Here is a 19,166-nt window from a genome sequence, read left to right on the forward strand (position 1 = left end):
TGCCATTCCCTCCTATTCGAGTTTTTTTATTTTTTTATTTTTAGCCTGTCAGCTGTTGTTGTCATTGGCTTGCCTGTTCATGTCATGACCATTGTTAGTATATTAGATGTCAATAGTCTATGGGGAAGGAATATACCAAGAAATAGAGAACTGGATAGATAACTGAATAGAAACTGAATAGATAACCGAATAGAGAACTGGTGTGAAAGGAATATGGAATAAATTGAAAGAGTTTTTTTTTTTTTTGTCAGGAGGGACTAGTGGTTGTGTGTTGGATATGCCGGGCCTGTGAAGTTTTTAGCAAGTTATCCTGAAGGAAAGGTGAAAGGGCGAAGTAGGAGTTCTTGAATACCTAGTTGAGTGCTATTGATCAGATTTTTGAGATTTTGGCCACAGTTACAAGGTATGCACAGACATCTCCTGTTCAGCTTCCGCAGCATTGTTGCCATTGCTAACTTCAGTTGCGGTCTTATTATCCTCCTCCTGTGGCTTGATAGCTAGAGTAGCAAAGTTAGTGTGGAGATCCTCAGAAGCATCCACAAACTCGCTACGTTGCGCCGCGAATCTCCAATTTCTTGGCAAATTCTGAATCCCACCAATCTCAAGAGCTTCGACGAATGCCTCACACTGCTCATGATTCCAGTATCTGATCACAGCAGTCTTAAACACTCCATCCAATCTCTTGAGTCCGCAAAAGTACCATATCATTCCCTTAATACCCTCAGGACTCATTACCACACGCCAGGAGGTGCCATCTCCAGTGCAACACACCTTTGCGGAGTAGTTATCGGGTAAGCTATCCATGGTATCGGGGAAGCTAGCGTAATGGCCATGATCACCTGGGCAGATTTGATGGATCAACAGGTATAGGGAGCGAAGGTTCCTGGCCGCACGGTAATCTCTATCCGAAAGCGGGGCATAGAGACTGTCGGGGTGGGGCGGGAAGGGGAGTAGGTGAATGGTAGGGAAGACCATCACATTTACAGTTTCGTCAGACATGCTGGTGGTCGAGTTAGGTTTCCTTTTAGGTTTGTATTTGAGGAAAGGGAGAGAGGAGAGCGAAGGGGTGTGATGAACGCAAGAGAGGATGTGGAGATGGAGAAGGTGAGGGAGGAAAGGAAGGCAGAAGGGGGTGAGAAGGGAGGAGAGTGAGCTTAAGAAAAGGCCGCGTACCTACCAACAAAACCCTTTGGCCCCGGCAATAGTAATGTGCGGGTTTGGCGGCCAAAAACAGTTTGCGCTTGAGTTATCATAGGTATATGCCCCATTGATGCTACATGTTGATAGCCTCGATTTTTTTTGATAACGAGAGAGCACGAGGGAATACACGCTAGGACAGAACTCTCTCAGATCACGAAAAACTTCTTGCGCAAGAGCTTCTTGGTCAGTCTGATAACCGCATATTAGCTATGTTGGGGAGCTAGTAGGCGGCAAGATTGACCTCAATAATACTCCTTGTCTTGAGCAGTTTACGGCGCGCTGCACTCTATGTCACCCCTCAGCATCACCGAACTTGCAACTGGTTTGGTAGAAATGGAAAGATTGGATGTGGGCCAAAGGGACAGTGCGGGCACAATGCTACTCATATGGGCTGTGAGATGTGGGCACGATGAAGTAGCCAAGTTGGTACCCTAACAGAAGCTACTGTGCCCACTCAGTTGGGCAAGCAATAACCTAACAGCGCCCCGGTGGGGCGAGAATGGACATGAGGGAGTGGTGAAGCTATTTCTTATCATGCGTGAGACGACGGGTTGTCAATGGGGAAAGCACCATACCTATTCGATTTGCTATTGGGAAGGAGGCATGCACCCCGATAAACCAAACCTGTCCTGCGCCCAAACACCGTTCTCATGGGCTTCCCAGAATGGGCATGATGGAGTAATGAAGCTACTGTTAGGACCCGGGGTGACAATCTCACAGACCAAGTACAGAGTATGGCCGAATGAGACCTTGGTGGTCTACTGGAGGTGGGTACTACCATAAGAACTCAAATGATTGAAGCTCGCTGTGTTTTTACCCCCCTGTCCGGAAGAGAGGATTTTGGACGTCTTAGCACCAGGTTCAACTATTCGAGCTCTTGCAGTACGTAGCGACGAAGCTGCTGTTGGGACGGCATGATATTAGATACGAGAAGCCAGGGGATTTTATCTTGTGCTGTTCTCTTGGGCGATCCGCAATGAGTGTGGAATAATACTTGAACTACCGCTGCGACGGGAAGATGTCAACACCGAGAAACTAGACACATAGCCAAATACCACGCTTTTTGGCTCTCTAGATCTGATATTTAACAGCACCGCTGTAAAATCGGGTCTAGAAAGCTGGGGCCACAAATGAGTGTTAATATTTGGGAATCATAAGGGCGGTTTGGAATATTAGCCTTTGGAAAGGGGACAACCGCAGATGCAGTTTAGGCTTGGAATAGATTTCGTAGTGTCCAAACACTTGGCTGCCGGCAGTTGGAAAAGTGCGTTTTGGGGGAATTTCGGAGTATAGATCAGCAAATACATCTCATACTGACCGTCCCTTCAAAAGCAGAACTGCCAAACAACCTCACAGCCTCCCCCGATGCATTTGAACACCTTTATCTATGATTCGTGCTATCCAAAACCTGAACCAGGCTGTAACCTTTTAATCGATTATATCTCACTATTAAGACCTCCAATCACTCCAGAAGGGGGAAATAACTCTAACGTTATGATACAACACAAATCCTCCTTAGTATTCCTAGCAATCCAGAAGGAGGGTTTTTTTTTTTTTTTGAATTAATATTTTAGTGTGGTGGGGGTGTATAATCATTCAAAAATGGTGCGCCTAGTGTATAATAGGTTTTGGATGGCACGAGTCATATTATATTGCTTTCGTAGTAGCAATATATAGTTTACTATTGCCGGATCCATCCCCCCAGACTCTTAGGCTGTACAATACTATCGTATCTGTACGGCTGAGTTTTGGTGCTGGAAATTCTATGCGGATGAGAAGAATTAATGGAAAATGTTATGAAATGTAGATTTATTTCTTTGTGTGCTCTTCCCTCCTGCCCTTTTCTTCTGGGAATTTGTGGTATTAAATTAGACAACTTACATACAAGATTGATTACTCTCTCACCGTTCCCTGTTGGTTCGCAGTTCACTATCATCTTTTCATACTTGGTGATGTTAGAAAATAGCGTACAGTACGACCCAAGCACCCGAACATTTACCCCACCGAGGTTACCAGTCTTCTTCCAACAACGCCATAGATTTGATTCCTTTGTAGTAACCTCGTAGAACCTCATGAAAATTTCCACAATTGGCGCTGTAGAGAGAAGGGGGGTGAAAGCAAGATCTCCGGTATACGTTAATTGCTGAGTCCTGCCAGGGAGGGAGATCGTTGGAGGCCTCGTATGATACGTATCATATATTTCCTCACTCAACTTCCCCAAGCCTATTAGTTCGACTTAAGGTTTGACTCTTCCCCATCACTCGACAGCGTTGTTGGATGTCAAGTGCGCGAAGTGAGCGATCAAAGAGAGAGTAATCGACCGAGAAATATGGCAATATGGGGGAGTATTGATTTCTAATAAAGAACCTTCCCTTATACCGCTATCGGTAAATGCACCAGAGACATCTGCAATTACACTTGTAAAAGGCAGCCGGTTTCCATCATGTTGAGGGAGGTACAGTGCTTCGGACAGATGACTAGTTGAAGGGTCGAGTGATATCAGTGAACATAGAATATGTAGCCCCGCTTGGGCGCCTAGGCAGTTTCGATCTGAAGTCAATAGCAAGTTGCCGGCTAACCGACCAACCCACCGTGGAGCACGTATAGCCTAAGCGTCCATTACGACCTTGCCGGAAAGATGCAGATCCGTGACAACCTTGTATGACACATCGGTTGAGTACTGCGTGCCCTGGTTTAGCTGGAAACAGAACCACTGGGGTTTTTGGCATGGTGGGGGCCGCTGTACCTGCTACAGGCATTAGAATTTCTCCAAGGTGCTCGATGGAAATTGTGAGAGCCAGCTTCGTAACTGCACGAAATAATTTACGTGGTGTGGCTTTGACTATGGACAGTCAATTATACTAGTACTAGCGTGGCACTACCGCCAGCAGTCCCACAGGATCCCTCTTACTAGGGAGGGGGGGCGAATACCAGAAATGGTACCGAGCCATACTTCATGATGCTAGATAGTCATATCTCCTGATACATGAAGTAGAACTAAATGAAGGGGAAAAAAAGAAAACGTTAAACCATGGTTGTTCGATTGGCTACTGGATCTTCTTCGATCCGGTAACATTCCCGAGATTCAAGTTACCAGTGAGGGAATAGTACTCGTATCTCCAAATTATGCTTCTTTCATGGGGGGGCAACAGTAAGGCATACCTCTCTAGTATTTAGTCACACTTTTGCTCGGTCATTGTAACGAAGCCATTCTCTCCCAACCTCTCCCTCCCCTTTATTCATGAATGATAGCTTAGGCCATCCAAGCAAGGCGTTCTTCAACTGTCGACAACGAGCTCACGAGCCACCGGTCTGGTTTTCAAAATTCAAGGTGGCCGGAAGGAGCGTATTGGCTTAAGGGAATTCAGCTGTAAAGACATGTCCCCGAAACTCGAGTGTATAGTTCATCGCATAGCCATTACGTTAGCAACACCTTCCAACTTAGTGACAAGAGCACCTGAAAACCGCCTGCGAATTAAATCCCTGCCATGGCAGGCCTGAACCTGGTGCAGAGTAGACGACGCACGGAACCGGTGTCGGAACCTGGCTGGGCATTGAAATTTCCCCTGAGAACTGGGCATATTATGATATATAGTACCCAGCTTACATCGGTTCATCCTGCCGGATATTTTTTTTCCCCGCGGTGTATTCGTAACTTGTCTCACTGTGTTTGTTTCCAGCGGGAAATTCCGACCGCCGATTCGGTTCAGGATGCTCACAGCCAATTTCTCTTCTTCTTCCCTCCGAGCTTTATAGCTGAACCTAGGCCATCTCCCTCCGGTGCTGCACAAGAGTGTATTATGAACAGAGGCGCTTTTGACACCAGAGGCATAACTGGGCACCCCCCCCCCCCGGTAAGTTCCTACCACGGTATTGTGGTGTGCTGGAGTCAATTGCACAGTACACATGGCACGGCAAGAGATACACGAAACCCTCAGAGACATGCTAAACCATCAGGTACTGCCTTCCATTTCCTGGAAATTCCCCTTCAAAGCTGTAGGGGACCAAGAAGCTTCTTCTAATCTCATATTCATGGCAGCAGTGTTAATTTTCAAATACAGAAGCCGGTCGGGTGGCTAGATTACGCAGGAGGAGCGGCGATGTGCAGTTATCAGGAGTATTCAGAGACCAACAGTGATATTGCTGTAGGGTGAGATGCTTATGCAATTCTAGTGCAGAGCGGTTCGACGAATCGGGTTCCTTCTCAAGGGCATGTCCTCGGAGTATCCAGACACAAGATGAAACTCAAAGATTCGTTGCTTCATAGTGGATCAGCTTTTGAAACCGGGATGGAATAATTTCAAAAATGGCGAGATAAGTGTAGGATTGGGATGCATAGATAATTAGCACCACTTACGAATGGCAGACCTCAGCAGGTTGTATGTGGCCGGGCACTGGGCACGGATGCTCCGCGGGTGCGGGACCCAATGGGACAAAAGATTATTGATATTCTTGGACCTTCTCATACACCTCCAGCCTAACCTTACGGTCAATTCCAAGATAACCCAGTCAGGTGCGGTATCATATAAATAACTCGGCACTCTCACAGCTACATTTACTTGAGCTTTTCACACCACATCGCGCGTCGACTTGCCTCGAAGTCCTCACAATGCGATTTTCTTCCCACCAGTGCTAAATATACTTGGGAGAGAAATAGAGGCCAAAGAGGGTGGAAGGGATAGTTGAGCAATAGAAATAGCTCCCGCTGAGGAAAGGAACACCACGCCCCCGAAACAGGTGAGATAAACGGAACCATAATTGAGGATTTGTTTCTTAACGTTAAGAAAAGGTTGAGGAGATACTAAATTCTGCGATCCAAGAAACTAGAGCGTAAAACTCTTTCCTCGTTTCTAACCAGACAGCACCACAAGAGTTGGGAGGAAAAGAAAAAGTGAAACCCCTTCTTTGGGGGAGCTCTCCTGTCGGGGAGGGGTCAATGATCTAGAAAGGTTTCGAATGGGCTTTGGAATTCTTCGGACTCTCCTGGAATATGTGAGCTCAAGAGAATCTCGTACTTGGATTCATTGCAATAGAAGTCCGAAATTCAAGAGGGGTGGCTTATGGACGGACAGTTATCAGGACAAAAAGTTGAAAGGGAAATAAATCTTGGGATCCCGTTCGCTCTTTGCCACATGTTGGTCCCGTTAGATGTGAGGCCAGGCTTTAAGGACCGCCATTTTCTACAAGTTTACCCAAAGAAATACCGGCACACTAGTGCGGCGATCACTAGCCTTTGGTGCTTCTTCTCTCTACCAGAAGTATGATACCTGAAAACTGTGAGGCATATTCCGTATTGGCACCCATATACGCACGATTTTTTTACCTCGATAATAATATTATTATCATCTTTCCTTAACTTTAATAATTTTCGGGCTCTTTTTCTTTTTCCCCCGAGCTCTTTCCATAACACTTGGTGCGGTACTTAATTTTAGTGAGAATTGAGCACAAACCTCTCGCCAAGATTCAGTACTCGTACATGCGCCGGTACTGGTGCTGTACAGTACAGTACTCGAGCAGACGATATCTAAATCAAGCAGGGGTACTTTATGCAAAGGGAAATCACTAGGACCGTTTAGGAAGCCAACTTACCACTGCTCCTTCTACCCAAGCGATTAACGTCTCCAAGGTACTAAAATTAGAATTTATTCAATCATCTTCAGCTCCAATCTAGAGAACTTCAGGTTGCACACGAGGAGCAGAGTACAGTACAGTTTAGCCCATATTATACAATGTAGCCGGTAAATAGTTAAAAGAAGAGAAGAGGGACTAAAAAGGGACAGTCGACCGGGGTGGATTGAGCTGAGGTAGGGAAGGATTAAGGGAGGAAAGAGAGGTCATGGTTGGTAGTGTACTAGCACTACTCATATCAGACCTCTAAACACTCAGCTCCGGCAGGCATTTCTGACACAGGAACCTCCGCCTCCAGCTCATTCACCTCGCTAACAACCGCAGTTGCCCAAACTGATGGCCCACGTGCGGCAGACTCAACGCCTGGCTCTCCTCCGCTCTTGGTCCCAAGCTGCGAATCCCACTTTGTAACCGTGTATGATCTGACCTCAGCGCCAGTGAAAGTCTCCTTGTCGCTCCACGCTCTGTTTCGGATAACCTCCTGCCCTTTCACTTTCTCATTTCTGCCTGCTTTAAGCTTCAGACGGCGCTCACGAAGAAGGTATAGGATTTCAAAGAGGATCGCTATTCCAAATAAGGCTCCCAAGACAATTCCACATGCTCCACCAGCACTGAGGGATTTCTTTGGGGGATCCGTTGTTGGTGGTGTTTCTACCGCCTGCGAAGTATCGCTTGCCGATGTCGACTTGGTTGCTGTTGCTCCAGCTTCATTTGATGTTGGCGTTGTAACTAGAGGCTCCAGGGCATTGGTAGTAACCCTGGATCTCATGCTCCTAGTGATTATCTGTATTGTTCCGGATGAAATGGCCTCCCCTGTTACGGATGCTGGTGTTGTTAATGATAATGGGGGTGGAGAGTACGTCTTTGTTGTAGATGGTGATGTCGTTGAGTTTCGGAAAGCCGAAGCTAGAGAGACCGGCCCATCTGCAACGGGATTCCTGAAAGATTTTGGCACACAGACATTTATCTGATTTTCTGCATCCGTGCAACTCTCGTATTTCTTATTACAACACCAAGCTGATGCATCGTCAGTTACCACCATCCACCCAAAGATCTACGAATCTCAGAACGCTGCCGCAAACTCACTAGCTCCTCCCTTCTCACAATAAATCTGATCCAGTCCGCCTCTATTCCCTTTACACGTTTGCGTGCCCCCCCAGCAATACCTGTTCACCGCCGCCCCGTTAGAATCCAAACGTCCTGGGCCAGGTGAGCAGGCAGATACATACTCATCGTATGGATCGCAGCACCAAAGAAGCCCTGCATCCGGAGCATACCCGCACATTCCATCTTTATCACCTATGGGATCTACCCCAACAGTTCAGCTCAATTCCCTCCCGGAAATAAGTGCAAGAAAGAACAAACCGCAAAGCTTCTTCCGCCCTTCAATCGTACAAGCACTAGGATCCTGCCGTACGAAGAAATCCACGCAATTTCCCACCCGCGCAAACAGCACTACCGCCGAAGAAGTCCAAAATAATGCCGGTGTTTTCATTAGGTTTGGAACGATACAGTTGATTGTCTCCCTCTTCTTCGCTCAAGCCGCGCGGCGGAGAAACTAGAGAACGATAAATGGAAAGAGGTGGCTGTAAAAGAACCTGAGATCAACTCAATCGATGGGAAAAAAGAAGGTAGGGTGGAATGGGTAGTATCATAGTAGGGGGGGTTGTGAGTGGAAGGGGGGGCGAGCGAACTTGAGACTTACATACAATATCAGAGGTCGTGTGGAGGTTCACCATGACGGCCTGCTTGACTCTCCTACGCTACCGCATCACGGTGCGTATCAGCCGAGATCTGCTCGTTTGCTCTCATGGGTACCGCTTACAGCCTTATCCGAGAACAATAGCGGTATGGTGTTTTAAGATTAAGGTGTAAGAGCTGATGTCTTATAATACGCAGGCGCTTCTTCGGGAGCGCCCTGGGTAGCGCCCGGGGAATAGGCGAGATCTTGGCAACGGCCCCTCGGTATGGTGTTAATTGCGGTTCGCTATTTGAACCAGGCTCCAAGTTATGATAATTGGGGAGTGCAGATTCCGCCGGCCAAATCCTGATACCTAGAATGCTTCAGCGACGCGGACACTGGAAGGGTGTTCGGCATGCCCATGATTCGCGATTTGAATTTAAGTCTTGGCATTTTGATATCCAGTCTTGGATTTTTTTTAAAAAAAAAAAAATCTGATAATTTCAGTTAGTCCATAACCCCAATCCCGACAGATTTTGCTTGAAATCAACGGAGTCAAAATTGCCAAGACTGATTATCAAAAATGTCAACCTCAAATCATGAAGCACCAAACACCCCCTAGTCTCCCCCAGCTACTGGTATGATACATAAACTGACGAAAAACCGGCAGGGGCTAGTATGTCCGAATAAGAATTTTCTCCCATAATAGGATTATCTCTGAACCGCAATAAAGCGCCATGAGTTAACTCTTCATAGCCAAGACCAAACCTTTCAAGGCTTTGATATTGACGCAAAGGCCGGGTCGGGGATACAAGGATAAATAAATTCTATTGTTAAAGATGCAATGGTAAGTTTCACTGCACCCGCTTATCATTTCAGCGTAAAATTAGTCCCCGGTTTTCGCTAGTTTATGCAGTAACTAACCAGTGTAGTCCCTCACTTTGGTTGTCCCAATACCAGTCAGCAGAGTGATGGCGCTAGCGATGGATATTTACTACGAGTCCCGTAGTAGAAGCGTTAAATCTACACAAAAAAAGTCCTCAAATCTCGGTGCAGGGGAAAGGAAGGGAGGAAAGAAAAGTGAAATATATTTCCTGCTCATCTCTCATTCGTTAGCTAGTGGGCGAGGATCATGTTTCTGTATCATAGTAGGCGCATATATTTATAGCGCGCAGTGTCGTGTAACCTGCCATAGTCGCCTGGAAAACTCTTACCAGGTACCGCTAGCTAGAACGATGACGCGCCATCACCAGATGTTGAGATATCATGGTCTGGTACCTTGATCCCGTTAGAGGGTTGTTGTCTGTTACCAGCTTCCTATGCACTATTGTGGACATGGAGATGTATGAGGAGGATTACGCGGCAGGATGGAGTACACGTAATCCAAGTATCATAGGACATATATGTACCATACCTGTTCCCCCCCTTTAGCTACTTTGAACGCGATCATCAATTCCCCACTGCACATAAAAACATTCCTCATTTTTACACTAGAGGATCTTATAATAATAGTTACTCCTTCACCTGGGCCCATGAAGCTAGGAAAAGGTAACTTTTCTTGGAAAGCGAGTGATGGGATGTGATGAGATCCTTGCAGGGGTCTTTTTTTTTTTTTGGTGTCTGCACAAGGTTTAGATAAGAGCGCATTAATGGGTGTGGACTGGGTATCATAATTTTCAAGGGGGAGGGCGGAGATGAGGCGAGGGGGCTTTCAGCTAAGCAGATGATAATTACAGCATGTGAGGGTGTTGTCGCGTTGAGTAGCGCGCGCGCTGGGGTAAGCGATTTAGCGATCCGATCCATTCTGGTCTGCTGAGTTGGTTCGGTGCTTGTATCGTAGACCACTGTGCTATCGCGGTACCGATCTTGCGCCATAATTAACTACCTTAACTACCGTATTATATTCCCTACTCACTTCCCGGTATTCACTGGAACCCACCGACCCTTCTCCCCTACTCCCCCCCGCCCCCGGCACAGGTAAAGTAGAATTTAAACTCCCCCGACCAGGATACTCGTACTATACTTCCTGACAGCACCCCATTGCCGATGGTCTACCGTACCCGTGGCAGGCGGTATCCGATAGCAGGGGTGGTGAGATGGTATGAGCGCTCAGATGCGCACGGATTTCTCCCCATGTATTCTGCGAGCCCCCGCTATTGGGCACCCACCGTCCGGGGAAAGCACCTTGCCAGCCATAATACCTGCCTACCGGTATTGGTAAAGGTCAGGGTGCAGTAAATTGTTTGCTGGCTGAGCAAGCGTCTGGGTGAGAGACTAGTCAGCACACCAATATAATAATAATGTTATTGGTATTCCCAGTCAACTCCACGGAATTCGCTTAATTAACCGTGCCTTAGAAAGATGCATTTCCAGTGGCCCCAAGGAGGCTAGAGTGCTCTCTGCTGCGACTCTTCAAGTTCCTCAGGTTATGGGATATCATGCCTCCGGAGTACTGGGGGATCGCCAATACCGTAAAAATCTCGTGAAATCCGCCATCTCCGCTCTGACGAAGCGCAAGTTTGGGAAGGGATAGTCTACCGACTACGTACTAAACGTGATGTCGTGGGATCTATCCAGCCTCGTTACGAGCGTAAGGCTGTGCGCTTAACCTCACAGACCATTGTACTGTATAGATACTCGAGTACAAGGCCTAGCGGCGGGGATCGTGGGCGGCTGGAGATGGCGGATTTCACGAGATTTTTACGGTACCTATAGGACGTCGGAGTTGCCGCTCCTGGTATGGTCTGGTTTTTATCCCCATTTGTACGTCCTCAGCGGAGGACTGAGGGTCAGTTTTTTTTTCTTTCTTTCTCGAGGCTATTCCTCCCTCTAGAGTATTCCAAAGAAGAGAATCCTGGATGTCTTAGTGTGAGGTTCAGTTCCCGTTCCAAATACTCGGGTACCGTATGATACACGAGAGAGTACCGGTGAGGGCGGAGGATGGGTAGGATGGAAAAGGTCATGTATTTGGTAGGGGTTGACCCTGCGGAATTTCCTGTTCGAGAAGGGGGAGCACTTGGCATGGGAGTTTTCTCCTCTTAAGCCTCTCGCCCCTTCCCACCTTAGACCAAGCAGGCAATCCCTTAGACAGTGACAAGATATCATGTTCTTTCTTCCCTGTCCTTTTACTTTCTTCCTTCTATTGGTTAATACCAGATTATCACGGCTTCATTTAAACAGTTTTTGTTTACACCGTCGATTAACTACGATTTCCTGGGGCTGCTTCTTGGAAGTGATGCCCATGGATTCCCGCAAGGTCCCTCCCGGGGACTTTGTGTCATCCTGGCCTCCCCAGAGATGGCTCGCGACTCCTCCTCTTCCTCTTCGTGCTCCTCCTCCTCCTCTGCTGAGATGAGGTCCGGTTCTGGGCCCTCCGGCACTCTTCCCGGGGGCGGCCGCGCCCTGGTTCCGATCACTACGTGGTCTTACGACGTTTCTGGGTGGGACTTTTCGTTCCTCCAGTTTACACACATCTACGGTTGTCGGAATGCCTGTGTTGGGGTTTTCGACGAGGAAGTTCGTGGGACTGTCCGGTCACTTGGACCCCGGACTTACAAAGAGGTGGAAGGGATTGTTGGGGGCTACCTGCGTGCATGTGGGTGCACTGGTGAAGGTACGATTCTGCTGGGAAGTCCAGCTTCCTGCCGTCTGGAACGATGGGAGGCTCGACTACGACGTGGGTTTCGGGGACGAGCTTGGTGGGGGAGTCTCAGTTGGGGGCTGCCACACGGGAATGGAGTCATGGGCCCAGTGGGGCCACGATTCACGGGATCCCTGTTGAGAGGATAACGAAATTCCGTGGGGGCGATTGGAAGGTTGGACCGGATGGGAAAGTGGTTGGAGGGAGTGGGGACGGGTTGTTATCCGGACTTTCGAGCGGTGAGCATCAGCTCTACCGGAAGTTCTGCGATGAGGATTCGCGCGATGGGGACTACGTGTCTCCTGTGAAACGAGGAGCTGTTCGGCCTGCGGCAAGACCAACCAGGACGATCGCCGGCACACCATCCCCGGCACTACCATCTGCTGCCGCGTCGCCCCCCGGTGGTACCCAAAAGGGCATTCCCTTTCGAGCCGGTGAGGATGAGTGGGAGGAGATTGTTGTCGGACCCGCCGAGCGAGGCGATTGAGTGGTCCACATCTCCAACATGCCACTTCGACGCCCGCGAGAGGGTGCCGGTTGAGGGTGGTAGGAAGATGTTGGCGGTGTCTGAGGATGCAGACACGGCTGGTGAGGTGAGTTGCCCCCCCCGGTGGATGTGGTGGAGGGTGGTGATTCAAGGATGGAGCTCGGGGGTGGGAGGAGCTCTGAGGTGGATGGGCTTGGGGATAGCAGGTGGGCTGCCCTGAGTGGTGTTGAGGTTACGCTGCCTTCTACGGAGGTGGGCGGTAGGGATGATGTGTGGGTTCCGTCGACTCCGATTGACATGAGCTCCCCCCCCCCCGAGCCTGGTGGATGTCCGGATGTTGGAGTGTCTGGACGAACTCGCAGTGGGGCGTGATGTGCCTGCTGTTGAGAGTGACGGACTGGATGAGGCTGGTTTGGGTGGGGTGGTTGAGAGGTTGCTCCGGCTGGTGGAGGAGCACGAGGAACGGATTGATCGGTTGGAATCCGAGATCCGAGACCTCCGGGTGGCCCATGAGGCGCCCAAACATAGATCCCCCCCCTGTGATGGACGACTGGAACTGTGGCTAAGAGTGCTAATGTTCCGGCCCCCAAAGCCACTAAGGTGAAGGCTGCTGAGGCGCAGACCAAGGAGGGAGCGAGTTTGCTGGCGATCCCTCGGGGACCTAAGGCTGGGGGATTGGGGAAGGTTGGTGGGGCCGAGAGTGGCCGGACCCGAGTGGTGGAGAAACCTCCGGTGGCTAGGGCCGATGGGATGGGGAAGCCGCAAGGTCCGGCTGCGGCTGCTTCTGGGGCTTGGGTGGAAGTGGCCTGGAGGGGGAAGGTGGTCAAGATGGCAGAGGTGAGTGCCCCCACACCTCGAACTGTGAATGGTGGGAAGTCACGGGTGGCGTCGAGTTCCCCCCGTGATGATGGACGCCAGCGTCACTTGACCATGCGTTTTGCGACGAGGAAGAGTTTGGTGCTTCCGGTAGGGGTGTCGTGTGAGATGATCCGCAATCGGATCAACTCGTTTTTGGCTAATCACCCCAAGGTTGGGGGGATATCCCCATATATTAGGGAAGCCAGGATGAGGGGTGAGATTGAGTGCATTTACCTCACCCTTTCTTCGCACACGGCTGATAGCATTTGGGAGATGCTTCCGGCTTGCCATGCCGTGCTGATGTGGAAATTCGGGTTGCCAGACTTCAAGTTCGCCAGGGACCAGCCCAAGATCAAGATCTTGGTGACGGAGGTTCCTTTATCGGACACCGGGAAGGGTTCGGTGTGGGGAATGGAGGGTTGGACTGGGGATGCGGCCTATGATGGGCTGCGGAATGACTTGGAAAAGGCTAGACCCGGTGTGGTAGTTTCCGGGCGACCCAATCTGCTTGGGTTGATCTTCGCGATGAAACAGCGCCGCGCTACCGGCTGTATGGTGGGGGAAGCCTTATACCGGAGCACAATTGCGAAAAATGTGTTCAGAACTAAACACACTAAGGAAACTTTTGAAGAACGTTTTTCCAAGAAATAGCTCTATTTAGAGATAGGTACGGCTATAGAGAAGCCACAAATAGAGAGATAATTTGATTTGAATCAAAATTGATTGAGTTATGTTGGAATAATGGCTTCAATGTGACGGAAGCACGCCTGGTTAGGCATAGTGGATTCTCGCTCATAACCACTGTATATAGATACCTCTCTGAGGTATAAGTACCATCGTCTTGTACCCAAGTAACAAGTAGAAGAGAAAACGGACAATTCTTATCTTTATTCTAAAATCCTACACTTCTCTATTGAACTTCTAGTACCACCATACACCTCACATACGAGATATTCCGACAAGTTAAAAGGATTTAAACATGAGTGATTTTTGGTGAGGTCTGGCGGAATGTCGTGCCCAAGAAAGGTTATTCGTTGTGGTATGTTGGCATGGTAACATACCAAGTCATGACCTATGATGCCGTGATTAGGAAAAAAAAGGAAATAAAAGGAAAAAGGGGGACAGAAGAATGATGTTCAAGGTACTTAAGTATATTTATCTTTTCTCTGTATTACTATATTTATAGTCAACCAAGGTATTGGAACTTCCAAAGACTATTACCAATTTCAAGAAATCTTTATTGCTTTATTATCTGAGAGACAATAACTTTCAATAACTGGCCAGAAAAGACAATATCAGCATTTACAAAAAGAGCAAAGTTTGAAGATAATACAGTTATGATCAATAAGTCTGTATGAGGGGGGGGAAAGAAGTAGTGCGACACAGTAGCAACTGCTTCCCACAAGATTGCAACTCTACTCCCAACCCCCATCACTACAATACTCACTATATCCCCCACCACCTGCTAAACCATTTCAGAAAAGCACTATGAGGGTAAAGGGAACCCGCAGAAGTGAGCATAAGTAGTTTAATTAAATGAATATGTACATAAAGTTGAAATAATAATAAAATTAAATGATTTAGCAATTAGTTCATGAAATCTTGAGCTGCGGCGATCGTTGATGAAGAAGCAACAGCGCTTCAAGCGGGAAACCACACATGATGACCAGATCCGTATTATTGCTCTCTGAGAAATAGCGGAGTGGTCTTTCAAAAAGATAGCTGCCGAATTGGAGGAAAAAATAGGCCTTAAAGTTCACCATAGTACTTGTGCTCGTATCTATCAACGGTATCGGGAAACAGGTAGTCCTTCCCACTACCAGTGAACAGGAAGACCTCCAATCTTCCAGGAGTCTGATCTACTTAATCCAAAGTCTTTTATTAAAGAAAATAAAGGAAATAGAAGACTCTCTTGGGAGGATATTAAAGAAGAGAAGGGATTAAAGGCATCATCCAGGACAATTAGGAAGGCAGCTAAGAGTCTTAATTTAAATAAAAGAAAACCACTCAAGAAGTAAGTACTTTAATGAAGATTCAAGTGTTTACATAACTAAAAGATATTTTAGATGGGAATTGCGCCCTAAAAATATACCAATTAGATTTGGTTGGTGTATGAGAAAAAGAGCTTGGAAACTAAGAGACTGGTCCAGAATCATATGGACTGATGAAACCTCATTCTCTACAGCTGGATTTAGGCAGAGAGGATGGGTGATAAGAGAACCTTCTGAGGAATATGATTAGGATTGCATTGATGAGGTCTGGGAGTCAGGAAGGGAGACAGTTATGGTATGGGGAGCCTTTTATGGGGATTTGAGGTCAAAGCTAGTGGTAGTACCAGGAAAGGTTAAAGTGGATTCTTATGAGTATACTAAGTATATTCTGGATCCAGTTTTAATTCCTTTCTGGCATGAGTGTTGTGAGAGATTTGGTTGGACTAGGGTTGTTGAACATAGTACACCAGAGCATAAAGGGTAGGTTCTACCTCCTTATAATTATTGTATTTTCTGTTTTTTGATATAGAAATACTTACTTAAGAATATAATCTAACTACTGGTTTAATCACAGATATTCTACAAAGTGTAGAAAAAGGAATGAGGTGGATATATTGTCCTGGCCACCACAGTCACCAGACCTGAACTTAATTGAAAATATTTGGGGAGAGATGGAAACTTACTTGAGGAAAAGGTATGGAAGAGTTGCAAGCAAGGAAGAGCTAATCAGAGCTGTGGAGGAAGCATGGAAAGCTATTCCTGATGGAAGGTTTATGGATCTTTGCAGAAGTATGCCAAAGCGGATCAGAGAGGTTATTAGAAGAAAAGGGCACCAAACTCATTATTGATTTATGATTTTCTTTTTATTTTACTTTAAGGAAATACTAAGCATTGTTTAATTTTATCTCCTTTACTTATTTTATTTATTGAATATGGTTGTGGAAAATGGTAGTACTATATGTTGTTGATATTGTTTCCGTACGGGGATTTGTATTGCACGGGTGTTGCATTACTTTCTTCCCCCCCCCTCATACACACACCCCACCCACACCTTTACCACATAACCCAACCGTGACTTCAATTAATCAATTGTGCAACCAGAGATTTAGTTAAATAGACAATAAAAATACAGACAGATAGCTATTGCCATGGTGTTTAATACTTTGTATACCAACCTCAATTTCTTCTTACTGTGTGGTAGCGCCTAGGCATTGAATCAATCAGGCAGTCAATTAATACTTAGGGGACCATCCACCATGCCCTCTTCAGTGGTGTAACAAAAATCACCCTACTCTCGGCATTGTCTTTAAGGTCTTTCAAGTATCCGTAGTCCTTTTGAAGGATACTCTTTATAGCCTTCTACACATGTGCAATTGGGTTTAAATCTGGGCTGTGAGGAGGGTGTTCAGATACCCAGATCCTATGCGACTCCAACTACTTTTTGGTGATCTTTACAATATAAATTTTTGCATTGTCTTGCAAAAAAAACCTGCCAGGGACATAGTGGGGCAATAAACCTTCTTCCAAGACCTTGATATAGGAGCGTACACTATATCTGTTCTTCGGAGAGTCCTCATCTCATCACATAACCTTTAATTCTGACTGTCTCTGTTTCCAGATAGCCCCCCATACTATAAAAGAGAGAAAAGATTTAACATTTTCACTCTCATTGACAGCCCATTCTTTCCATTTATCCTTTGGGAGTTGAAAAACCCATCCATCTGGTGAATTGGAAGAATTTTGTACCGAAGACTCATCACTATTGATGCCCTTGAAAAAATCTTAGTGAGAGCTCTCAGAGTAGGGACTAGTACTTGCTCATACATTCACCAATTCTTCGTCTTTCTGATGATAATAACATGCAATTCATAGTTTTTCTTTCACGTCTTTCTCCTGTAGTCGAATTCTTTTACACCCTCTCCATTTCCAATGTAGGTTGGGCTCAAGAGTGCGGCAGATAGTATTGATGCACACATTGGCACCACTCTCCTGAATGAGGTCACGAAAGTATATATTTGAGAAACTTCTTACAAGACAAAGTAAGCAGCAGAGAATTTGTCGATTTAGCTTCTTTAGATGACCTGTTCTGGACCTGGAACCAAAGTGGTTGAGTTCTTGTGCTCATTTAATGGTGTGGTAAACCGTCTGCTGTGTACACCCAAATTGTTCTGCAATGGCCGATGGACTGGAATCCAAACTTATTGCCTTGAAAACCCATGCTCTATTATTGGAATTTAGTTCTCTTTGTCGCTGCTTGGAAGTTTGCCAATTTCCGCTTATAACGGTACCAAAAGCTTACGGAGGGGTTATTTTTTGGTACTGTGGAAAAAAAAAAAAAAAGTCTGCAGGTTGAGCGAGGGTTGTGTAAAAATACGTTGCGTGGTGGATTAGGTAGGCTTGGGTGGGGTGTGTACAGACTTATTGATCATAACTGTACATACTCCATTTGCAAAGTCAGACGACCTAGAATTTAATATTCTGGAAGACCTTCTTGCCCGCGTTGATGTTGAGAATGAACCAACACTATATCCCAGCATTGATATATCTTTAATAGACCCTGACAAAACAGAAGACAAAGTAGAATTTACCGAGAATGAAGAAGATATCCCTAGTGATATGGTTTCAAACCAAGTGTCAGAATCACTCTGGAGCTGAATGAAAAGTGTAAGCCCGGAAGATGCTTGAAACACAAAACTACACTATATTCGAGGACCTAAGCCAACTATAAGAACCCACAGTGATGAGATAAAGTGTTCTTTCTTCCCTGTCCAATTGAGTTGTGCTTGACCAGTTTTTACTTCCTCTTGGGGTTCAAGTTACATGACACATCTGCAAGTCAACTCATCACCACGATACAATACTGTTCAGCCAAGAGTCACAAACACAGAAATTCCCAAGGTTCAGTGCACATACGACACACCATCCATCTGACTGCGACTTTGAGATAAGCGCAACACCAGTATGCTGTACCCGATGCGAATACCCTATCCCGTACAGTACTACAATAAGCGGTATCCAATGATCACCAAGACCTTTGCTTAGTCACTTTACTGTTCCAAAAAGCACTACAGCCCATGCTAATTACCAAGACTAGACTCATCTCAGTACGAGTTGTATGATACCAATACTACCGGTAGGGCAGCAGTACCGAGTGCTCGAGTACACAGCTATGACAAAAATCCGACATTTGTCTCAAGGGGCTATCATACCCAGGTACCGCATTCTTGTTCCTTCTTGGATATTAAGAGTGGCCCGCTCCCATCCGACCCAAATGTTTAATTAAAGTACTAGGACGAAAAGATCCGTCCGGTGCCTTCTTCACCACCCTCTCTCGTCGCACAATGTCTATGAGAATCTGTGAAAATCTGTCCTTGCATTGGCAAACCTGTAGAGAACATGTACATGAAGGATATTATAGTTGTTTTGGCTCTGTTTGGATGCAAAGGCTCCGTTTCCTTGCCCCATACAAGGTGACCGTTTACTTTCATTTGACCATCATTTTTACGGCAGAAGTAGTCGCAAAATGGAACAGAACTATTGTATCCAAAGAGAACCTTATTTATCTGGTATTGATTGCCATGTACTTTTTGGTATGGAGGTCATACAAAAATTTAGGTTACTCCCACACTGATTGTTGCAACCATGAACAATGAAGACTACTTCGATTCTTCACACTTCTAC

General features: G+C 46.6%; 2 protein-coding genes; one reads left to right on the plus strand and one right to left on the minus strand.

Annotated features, from left to right (window-relative positions):
* Positions 1–6,820: 6,820 nt before the first annotated feature.
* On the minus strand, positions 6,821–8,113 carry GSTUM_00008852001 (uncharacterized protein; the record flags this gene model as incomplete). XM_002840317.2 has 2 exons in its annotated part: positions 6,821–7,845; positions 7,915–8,113. The coding sequence occupies 2 exons, from the start codon at positions 8,111–8,113 to the stop codon at positions 7,067–7,069; spliced, it is 978 nt and encodes a 325-aa protein (XP_002840363.1). The 3' UTR covers positions 6,821–7,066.
* Positions 8,114–11,591: 3,478 nt separating this feature from the next.
* On the plus strand, positions 11,592–13,176 carry GSTUM_00008853001 (uncharacterized protein). XM_052355812.1 has 1 exon: positions 11,592–13,176. The coding sequence occupies exon 1, from the start codon at positions 12,166–12,168 to the stop codon at positions 12,634–12,636; it is 471 nt and encodes a 156-aa protein (XP_052211777.1). The 5' UTR covers positions 11,592–12,165; the 3' UTR covers positions 12,637–13,176.
* Positions 13,177–19,166: the final 5,990 nt, after the last annotated feature.

This window comes from Tuber melanosporum, assembly GCF_000151645.1.
Source record: "Tuber melanosporum whole genome shotgun sequence assembly, scaffold_5, strain Mel28".
NCBI lineage: Eukaryota > Fungi > Ascomycota > Pezizomycetes > Pezizales > Tuberaceae > Tuber > Tuber melanosporum.